This window comes from Sceloporus undulatus, chromosome 1 (assembly GCF_019175285.1).
Source record: "Sceloporus undulatus isolate JIND9_A2432 ecotype Alabama chromosome 1, SceUnd_v1.1, whole genome shotgun sequence".
Taxonomy (NCBI): domain Eukaryota; kingdom Metazoa; phylum Chordata; class Lepidosauria; order Squamata; family Phrynosomatidae; genus Sceloporus; species Sceloporus undulatus.
In genome coordinates this window covers 169,007,695-169,018,511 of record NC_056522.1, presented here as the reverse complement: position 1 = coordinate 169,018,511, position 10,817 = coordinate 169,007,695, and the positions used below count along the sequence as shown (strand labels likewise).

The window sequence follows — 10,817 nt, the reverse complement described above, 5'->3', positions numbered from 1 at the left end:
ACCCTAGGACATATGGGCACTGCCATAACCATGCGGCCCTGCCCACCTGGGGTGCACGTCCATGATGCAAGTGCTGCGCAGTGTCCGTATGTCGCTGCACTTCGCTTCATCACTGATGCCCCACAGTCTGGTAACGGTGCATTCATGGCGTTGGGAGGGGCTCCTAAAAGAACCTGGTTTTTCTGGGTTCTTTTAGGGGTGGAGGGATGCCACGTGGTTTGGCTGCTGTGGTGTCCCTCAGGAGCAGAAAGGGGTGGCTGCAGACCGCCCTTTCAGGGCGATCTGTACAGCCCTATAGTATGCCCTTAGTAAACAGGGGAATACACTGAGTCCTCCAGTTATGATGGGGAGGGATAATTAGATTTTCAGCTATGTAAAGAATGGGAAGTAACACAAGAGACCCCATGGCATCTGCTTTGGCAGAAGGGAAGACCAGTAAGACAATCTACTTACATAATTTCATTGATTTTAATGGAAGCTAAGCACAGTAGACATTTGTTCCTGAATTGGGCCTTGTGTCTGAAGTGCAAGTGTGTTATCTGGTGGAGCTAGCTTTTGTTGTTGTTGAGGATGATGGTGGTGACAGTTACAGAGTCTGCTCCTGGGCTTTTAACAGTGGCTTGAAATGCAGAAGTTGAAATGTAACATCTGAGGGTAAAAAGTCTGAGATCAATATAACAATAGGTTCGGGGCAGACCGCCTCAAAAGGGCGGCCTGCCGGTGGCCTATTTTCTTCTGGAGGGACGCCGCAGCCGCCAAACCGCATGGTGTCCCTCCAGAGTGAAAAGAAACCGGAAAAAACGGGTTCTTTTTGAGCCACTGGGTGAATGTCATGAGTGCGCCAATGGTGAACTCGTGACGTAAGCAACGCACAGCTACATGTATATGCTGTGCATTGATTATGTCAAAATGGCAGCGCCCATGTACACAGGACACCACCATTAGTCCGCCGCTGTGCTAGGGTTAGGGACTGTGCGGTTGATGCGCGGTGACACGATGTTTTGGGACTGTCTGTCCCGCACCATAGTTACTCACTCTGGTACAAATAGGTGGTTGCATTAAACACTTCATCACATAAAGTTTCTTTTGGTTTAATTTCTGCATGTCAAGCTACCAGTAAAAAAGAAGGCAATTTTTCTTTTAAAAAAAAGCCAACACCCTTTGCCCCCTTCATAATATTTTCCCTGGCTCACCCTGTAGCAAGGAAAATGTTGGGTAGCCTGAGCATTTTAGATTATTATTATTATTATTATTAACCTTTATTTATGAAGCGCTGATACATTTAAAAGAATGTTTCCAGTATATCTCTGAGATGATAGTAAAAGCAACAATTTTAGAATTATATCTGAATATAAAGTTCTATTTAAAAAAGTTTGCTTTTTCTGTTTAACTTTAACAACAAATTCTGTGACCCACAGAAATAGGGTTTTCCTCATAAACTGGGGATGAGAACAGACCAGGCCTCCAGACAATGTTCACTGGCAGATTCTCATCACTGGCTATGCTTGTCGGAGTTGCTGGGAACTGGAGTCCAACAACATTGGGAAGGCTACATGATTTCCCCCCAGATGTTGTTGACTTGTGTCATCCAAAATATACCAGCATATCCTTCAGAATGAAGCAAAAGGCATCAGTACAGGGTCAATAAAAAGGTAACAGATTTGTCCTCCAAAATATATGAAAGATGCATTCTTTTCCCATGTGCCCAAGGGACGATAAAACCATACAGTATAAGATAAATGGAAACTTGACACTTTCAGAATAGGGATTCAGGAAAAGAATAACACCACTACCACCTGCAGTTTAGAACTGAGAGTGCAGATCATCCCAGTTTGAAGGATACTTAGGGGAAATCATCGGAAACCTTGAGCAATGGAAGGCACATTTAATTTTTAATTAATTTTCTCATTTAATTTTTTTCATGTGGCCCTAAGTAGCATCTGGGCTCTCCAGAGACTGTGGTCCCACTCTTGTTCTCTGCACGACTCTGGAAAACACTTTCTCTTCTGCTTGATGCCTCTTTGTGGGCAAATGGGGAAAAAAGGAACAGAGTAGCACGCAAAGAGAACCTCCCAGTTCCAGATCCAAGCACCTCCAGGAAAATCTCAGTTGTTGTCATATTTACCTTTCATTTAACTTATCAATGAATAGTCTGGTGAATTCTTTGATATTGTCAACCAATGCCCCAAAAGGCTTTTCTCTTAAGGCAACACTTTCAGAGGTATCCAGGACGAAAAACAGGTCCACAGGGCAGTCTGTTCAAAACCATAAAGAAAAGTTTAAAAAGTAAATATGTACCCTTTTATGTGACTGTATTATCTGGACAGGCTGTAATGAATTATGGATGTCTGAGTTACATAAAGAGAACAGTTGTAGTGCAATAGCTAAGGGAGGCTAACCATGCAATCCTCTGCATATTTGTTGCTGTGTGCCTTCAATTAATTTCTAACTTATGGTGACCCTAAGGTGAACCTATCCTAGGGTTTTCTTGGCAATCATAAAGACTGGGGTTTTCTTGGGGTTTGCCTTCCTTTGGGGCTGAGAGAGTGTGACTTGCCCATACTGTATTTACTCAGACATTATTTTCACTATATTCAGTGGGGCTTTCTCTTTAGTAAGTGTGTTTATTAGAGCTTAAGCAATAAATGAAGAAATCTAGCCTCTGCTTTATAACAATCTCACCCCAGTTTCACGGGGATAAAATAATCAACAGGATCATTGTAGGGATTTACTTATTGGAAATTTCAGACATGTAATCCACAATCCAGAGCTCCAGATGACTAGCACTTTTCACTCAGGAGGGCCTAAATCTTATGTCGATCCAACTTGAAGCATCTCTTTCTCTCTCCCCCCACCCACATACATTCTCTCTTTGTACTAACACTCAGTACATGTATTGAAACTGATAAGTATTTAAAGGCTGGTGGCTCTGGGGTCCATGGGCGGCTGCTGAATCTGCTCCAGGTTTTAGTCTGAACTTTAGAAGAGGCATCCAAAGTACTGGTCCTGTTTGGGGATAGGGTTCATTACTTTGGATATCTCCTTTAAAGTTTGAACTGAAATCTGGAGTGGATTCACCACCCCAAAGATGTTGCTAGTGTTCAAAAGGAGTTCCTGGTGGAAGGATCTACTCTTAAAAGAATCTGTTTTGTCACATCAGAAATATTCTCTAAAATACTCAGATGCCCTATGATTGAGGAACCATGGCTACAGCCTATAACACCATCAGTAACAGCCAAAAGCTTTATCCAAAGTGTTCATTTGTGTAGAAACCTATGCGAGGAGGATGGTTTGGGAAAGCACTTCATCATGCTCCTGCCCCACCTCCATGCATTGAGATTGGTATCTGTACTGGGGTGCTGTACACCAGTGGTATTCAAAGTGGTGGCCCATGGACATGTGCCACTCTACAAGGGATCAACTGCTGATCTCTGAATAGTTTCCAGAAAAGAAACAGTGCAGCCAATGGGCACAAACATGGTGCCAATCCCTGACAGGCTGCAGAGAAAAATGCTGGTCCTCTATATTAGATAACTGAAGAATCCATGCTATATGTGACTCACACCCTGCCAAAATGATGGGTGCAAATTCCTCACTCAGAAATACACACGGCCTTTCACAAGGTTCTGTGGAGCCATCTTCTCAAATGCAGAAGCAGGGCCTGACAGTGAGAGTCTGAGCTCCATCCACACACACATTTCTGTACACTTCACTATGTCCTGTAAAACTGAGCTGATACACTTTTCTTGATGGAGCAGTACCTCAGTAAAACAAGAGCCTAAATACCAGAAAGGTGCCAGATCCTGTCTGCTCTGGTCAGCTCTGGTTAGTATTTGGATGGGCGACTACCAAGGAATAGTCTGTATTTCAAAGGAAGGAACTGGCAAAACCATCTCTGAGAATTTGTCAGGGCCTGTGAAGTTCATGATGTAACCATAAGTTGACAGGTGATGTGAAGGCATATATACACACATACACAATTTTAGAGAGTAACTGCAACATCTGAGGGTAAATGATCTGAGGTTAAATATAGCAAGACTTACTCATTCTAGTAAAAATAGGTATACTATTTTATTAAACACTGACTGTCCCATAAGTATACATGAAACCCCCTTTATTATTTATCTTCCCCACACTTTCATTTGAGATTTAGACATCTTCCCCTAAATCTTTTTGGCCTTACTGCCCAAGTTGGGAAACTCACTGTTTCCTTTGCAAGACATTTTTAACAAGACAGCTTATTTTCTCTCCACAAAACTAATGTTTTCAACTTAAGTGACTTTGTTGCCTATTTCACCATCAAAAAGTACTGCCATCATTTTTCTCAGCAATCATTTAACAGATTGTTCAAACAAAAGAGGAATACAGTTTTTGTATGTTGAAACACTAGGAAGGCATTGGTGGAGTATTTCAAATGTCACAACACACTTCATTTTCTTTATATGCTGCCCTGGTTTATATTACAATATAGCAGAGAAGCAATTTCTCCAAGAAAAAAGCATGCATAAACTCTCAACATGATGCATATCTCTTGTTTCCATTTTTGTGGGTATGCCAGCTTTTATCCTGTAGCAAATTTTCACATTTATAGAGGTCAGAAAACTGAAATGTTAGAATGAAAAGTTAAGTCGGTAAGTCTGTGCTGACATAATAAGGCAAATGCATGACTGGATTATGCAAAGAAATAAAGCGATACCATTTCAATGTAATCAAAAGTCATTATGAGAAAACAATAAAAATACACCGTGAAAGTCTATTCTTACCTTGAAAAGTTATCACACTGTTGGATACATCTGACCCTTGAGCGAGTACCCGTCTCAACAGAAAACAGTCCTGAAGTAGGACGGTGATGAAAAAATAGGCTAACTTCATCTTGAAGGGAATGCAGTTACCATTTACTCAAAGGTGAAGGAAAAGTAAAGGAAGAGTTGGGTGGGGGGGTTGGAATCAAAGGAAGGCAATTTTTTCCTAGCTGGGAATTTTTATTGAGTTTCTACGCTGTCCCTGAGATTGCAAAGAGGGAAGGGAGAAGTAAAGGGAATTAAGGCGGAGAGAAGGTTTCGGATGTAGCAAGAGCTGGAACTCTCCTTCCAGAGGGGAGGGAACAGCATACATACACACACACATACAGTGTCAATTTCAGCTGAACTGCAGCACCAGCTGGTGACTCATGAAACAAAATTTTTCTTTTCTTAACTCAGTTGTGCCATTTCTTTCCTCAGTATGGCTGTGCTTCGAGGGACTCGGCTCTAGCTTGAGTCATTATGAAATTAATGTGCATGATCTCTGCCCTTCTGTAACTTCATCTATTAATGAGTTTCAATGCAGCCCCAAATATTAAATTAGGATTTTGTATCAGATCAGACTGTTTGATGAAGCTTCTTCCAGTTTTCAAGAGGCATGGAGAGTGTTTAGATGGCTAATGGACAGTGGTGGAAAATGAGGGATGTACTCCGGTGTTGTTATGGACAAAATCTTGTTAAGCTGTGCTGTTGTTAAAAAAGCTTTTGTTTATCCTGCTGACATGTTTCTGGAAGACCCTTCTTCAAGAGCTGATTCTTCTGTTTCTCTCTTTCTGTAGCCAGAGTTTCTAATGAAATGTATCAGCAGATAAATAAAAGTCTTTTAAACAAATGCTTAACAACATTTTATCCACAACAACATCAGAGCACAGCTCTCATTTTCTAGCAATTCACAGTATTTTCTCTCCCTTAACTCTCTTATCATCTGATAATGGATAGTGGTGTCAAAGATGTAGAGTCATATCATTATGATGGAACGTTCCTGAGAACATCCATGAGAACAAACTTTGTCAGTCTTAAGATGGAAGTTTTCTAATATGTGCCACAAAAACTGAGCCACGGTGGCTCATGGTAAAAATAAAGCCTGGATTAATACAGATGTCTCCCTTTCTAGACAAACTGTATATGACACCGTACAGGTTTAATAGTTTTTATCTGATTTTTGTTTACAGCCTGCATTGGAGATACATTCTCTCTCTTGCTAACTTACATAAAATATTTTTGCTGCAGGAAAGCTACCTATTGATGAATCAACAGCACTGGAATCCAGGAAAGTTTCTTTGTAAACATCATCAGCATTCAGTTCTGGCATGTTATACAGAATGAGTATTGTAAAATTTGTCTTCTGTGAGTATGGAAGAGTTACAGGTGATGTCAGGTAACTTTTCCCAAAAGGTCAGAACAAGAATGGAAATCTGCTTGAACTAACAGGATTAGGGGGTGAAGCAGACAGCATGCGAGGAGTGGCCAGAGGCACTGCGGGACTGCAGTGACCTCATGGCTCACTTCCAAAGTGGGCCACTGCTATGGTATCAAGCTCGCCTGAACCAGAAGCTGGATTATTCCAGCTCCTTTTTGATCTTGTTCAGAGGACTGGAGTGCAGCGCTTGAGCAGCTTCTGACTGCCTTGGGGGCATGCATCACCTGAATGCCATGCTCTCTTAAACGGCCAGAGGCCACTTCTTTTGGCCAGTGAGTTTTGGGCCTAGGAATGTCTAAGTACAAAAGAAAAGTCCACTCAATAAACTAACACAAATCTCAAATAGCTGATGCAAGGGTTGTAGAAAGAGCCCATTATCATTAAAGTATCAAGAGTTCTTTTAAAATCCCAATTCAAATAGCTTGAATTTGATGTTCATTTGTGATCACATGGCCATACTGCTATTCAGATCCAGACAGAGAGAGTGTTCTTTGGAATGGTTAGGATAACCTAGTGGCAGAAGACCAAAAGGAGGATGCAGTGCGATCTTCCTATGTCTTAGCTTGGCTCTGCCTGTTCTGGGCAGCCAACTGGTTCTTCTTGTCCTAGCCTAGCTATGAGTGATTCCTGGTTAGGTTTGGGTCTTTATCTGAGTATTAATCTAGCTCTGACTTTCTTTTTGTGACTTCCCAATCTTGACCTGTCACACCCTTCCATCTTTTAATCTCTCTCTTCGCTGAGCTCTCATATTCCAGACAAAACAAACTTTAAATAGATGCCAAAGATGCTAAGTGCACAAGACACCTGAATGGTCCCTGGAGAAGAAACATCTTCCTCTGTAAATTCATCTCAGCCCCCATGAACATTCAGTTAATTAGTAGGAAAGATGTGACCTTCCCAATGTTGCTGGACTGATGGAGAGTTTCTCACTGTTGGGTATGCTTGCTAGAGGGTTGCTGGGATTCAAAGCCTGAAAACATCTGGAAAGCTACATCCTCACACACAATTTAGCCTGATCCAATGCATATTTACTCAGATATCAATCTTGAGCTAAATAGGAATTTAGTCTAGATCCCTATGACTGGGATCCCAGTCTTCCTCTTAGCTGCTGAGCTATTCCAAATAGGATGGGCTGCTAGTTCTAAGGGATTGTCTCAAACCATTTCTTATCTTCTTGGCGGATGAACAGAGATTTGTTATTATTCACCTGTACCAGCTAGTAATCTAGTAAAATAATGTCTGCACCAGGTGAAGAGCCACATCTTTTGCCTATTAAAAAAATGGCTGTTTTGGAATGATTTTGGGTTAGTATTCACAGCACTTTAGGGGCATTCTTTCCCCATGTGATATTCGTCCTTCTCACTACCATCAGCATGTTCAGACTGGAAAGTTTTGCACAGTAACCTGCTGTGAGCATGTAGGTTCGTCACACTAGTTCCAAGAATCTTGTGCAATCAGGAAGGATTCAGAAAGTTTGATGGTTCCATTTATGGTTGGGTCAAAAGCTGGAGCAGATTTATTGCTCCACTGACATTGAGACCACCACTGTTCTCTGTTTCGATGCATAGAGAGTGGGCTAAGGGCAACAAGGGGATGATACTGCAAGTTTCATCCTAGTCATCTCTCTCATGTGACAGTAATTTTGTGAGGGGAGAGTGACTGGAAGGGACTGAATGTTCTGGTTCATCACCACAATTCCACTCTTATTCTGCTTTGGTCAGACCTTAATCAGGAATACTGTGTCCAGTTCTGGATCCCACAGTCCCACAATTCAGAAAGGATAATGATAATCTGGGGAATGTCCAGAGAAGGGTGACCAAAATGGTGAAAGATCAGGAAACCGTGCCCTGTGGGAAATAGCATAAGGAGCTTGGTGTGTTTAGTCTGGAGAGGATAAGTTAAGAGTTGACATGATAGCCATATTTAAATATTTGAAAGGAATTCATCTTGAAGGAGCAGGTTTGTTTTCTGCTGTTCCAGAGACTATGGGAAAAGAGATTCCAACTAAACAGGAGGGACTTCCTGGCAGTAAAAAATTGTTTGACAGTGGACTAAAGTGTGGTGGAGTGGTGGAGTTTTAGTTTCTTAGTAGGTTTTTAACTAGAGGAAAGATGGCCATCTGTTGCGAGTGCTTTGATTGTGTTTTCCTGCATGGCTAGAGGTTGGACTGTGTGGTCCTTCTGGCTCCTTCATCTCTGTGATTCTATTATTCTGTTTCACCATTCTGCTTATTAGCAGGTAATTTCTTCACACACTCTCTCCCAAGCTGGGATCTTTCCCTGCTAAAGAACCCCTGCTTGGCCATGGCATGTCCAGCAACAAAGGAAGCTGCCTTGTATTGAGTGAGATCCTAAATAGACCCTTGGTCTATTTAGCCATGTACTGTATTGTCAACTCTGGTACTCCAGGAATTCAAGCAGGATTCCTTACTAGCTCTCTCTGGCTATCTGTGGTGTTACCTGGTGGTCATCCATCCACATACCAACAAGGCCCAACCATACCTAGCTTCCAAAATCAGGGTGATATGGTGATTATTTCTGGGATGGTTGTTGTTTCAGCCAGATCTACCATAGAGGGATAAAGGAATAAAAGCTTAACCCAGCTCAACCTACAGATCAAGCACAGTGTGAAAAAGAAGTCAATTCATCAACTACCAAGGATTTTAATTTTCACTAGCTGACTGTAACATGTAAAGATAACCCCTTATCGGTGAAAAAAGTAGTTGATAATAATAGATGGAGCAGTACATATTAAGTGTTGACAATTCTAAATACAAAGGACAGGTTCATACGTGTGATATACTTTCATACATATTTCCAATTTCCTTGGAAATTTACTTGTGGCTTCATGTGAAGCAAGCAACAAGTAAGCCGAAATACAATATACATATGCCTGGCTTCGAAGGTGAGTTTTAGGGTGTATTTGTAATCATAGCAATGGTGCCACAATCAAAGAGGTGAATACTAAACTTTACAAGTTTTTAAGTCTAGCTTACAACATCATAACTTTTGGATAGAATGCCAGCCATTATTTTCAGATCTGCCATCTCTTTTAGTTTCTAAAATCTAGTGATTGTACTTCTGGGAAGAGGTCAAGTAGAACTGGAGGGGGGGGGAGCAGGAAAATGCCACTGTATAAAAATCCTTGACTAAGAGTAAGCTTAAATCTGGAGCAGGGCTGCATTTTGCATGACAGACTTTTTCATTCTCCTGCTCTGAAATGTGAAAACAGCTACTGTGTTCTGAGGGGAGATAGTATTGATCTTACCACAGAGATAATCCTTAATTTTGCAGTATTACAAAACATTTCAGTATTGGTCCATGTTGTCTCTATGTTGTCTCTTCCAGGAAATGGATGATAAAGTAGCAAACAAAACAAAATTGTGGCCTGAAAATGATTTATGCTTTAGCCTTTTTTAAATCGAAAAGGTAAATACACCACTCTGGAATGCACTTTATGCTTTCCTGCTTTCCTTTGTAACACATAGAAAAAGATGGTTGGGATCAAAAATAATATCTTTATTTTCTTCTTTTTTTCAAGTCCCACACCCCCATAACATTTAAAAGTTTTGGCCTCTTTTCATGGCTGCCTTGAACAGTACAAACTGAGAAGTAGTCTACTGTCTCCTGAATCCTAATCATCATGGTATGATTTTTGCCGTTAGCCTTTACCATATTTGGGAGTTGTTCCACATCTGTAAGTAATCAGGGACACATGCTTTCCTGGCAGAATCACAGCTGGGCAGGATCCCAGCTGCCTTCTAAAAGGCTGGGTTTTCGGAGGAAAGAGCAATAGCGCACCCTTGGCTGTGTAAGATGGAGCTGCAGCTGGTTCCTGGAGAACACACCAACTCTCCGAGGCTCTGTTCTCCAGAACTTTCATCTAAAAAACCGAATCCCTCATTAAGTCCCAAAGCTAAACGTCGCTTCCACAGAAACATGATTTCTTTAGAAAATCACTTTCCCAACCAGAACTGTGGTCCAAAATACTCATGACCCAAGGATATTAATCTCTTAGTCAAAGATTTGTATACAGTGGCATTTTCTTACACACTAAAATGGTCATAATTAATTTCATCTTACAAAATACATTGGAAAAATAGAGTTAAGTGCTAAGTGTGAAATAAGATAGCAAATAAACAAATAATTAAAAAAAACCTTGGTATGTTACTTTTTGGGGATTGTGATGCAGATAATTCCACAGGAAGCATGCCTACAGGCTGGCTGGGCAATTCTGGGATCTAAAGCACAAAAATTAGTTTTTCTACTACTGTGTTTGAAGGAAACATATTTCAGTTATGTTCTTGACTACCCTTGAAGAGGGAAATTATTACACATTTGAATGAAAGAACATACAGTAAGTTAAACAAGAAGGTACTGTCTATACTCAAACTGTATTATAAAACACCAGAGTAGGACTGCTTCCAGGTGTAAAGGGAGTCAGAATCCTGGGAAATATATTCTCTGTCTACTCCCTACCCTATTCTGACAGGTTGCACCCCCAAACTCTCTGGGGATATTAGTGTGTTCAGCAGTGCCACAGAAAGCCTATCAGGCACAGGTTGCCTTGTGCAACCCAGCACTCTGAAGACACGA

General features: G+C 41.1%; 1 protein-coding gene across 1 annotated transcript in view; it reads right to left on the bottom strand.

Moving 5' to 3' along the window:
• The window catches only part of COL6A1 (collagen type VI alpha 1 chain), a 66,533-nt gene extending 61,462 nt beyond the window's left edge, over positions 1 to 5,071 (bottom strand). Inside the window, exons 1-2 of the mRNA XM_042445492.1 lie at positions 4,764 to 5,071; positions 2,126 to 2,255 (exon numbers count right to left, since the gene is read on the bottom strand). Of these exons, the coding sequence (XP_042301426.1) occupies positions 2,126 to 2,255; positions 4,764 to 4,872 (239 nt within the window). The 5' untranslated portion in view covers positions 4,873 to 5,071. The remainder of the gene's footprint in view (positions 1 to 2,125; positions 2,256 to 4,763) is intronic.
• Positions 5,072 to 10,817: the final 5,746 nt, after the last annotated feature.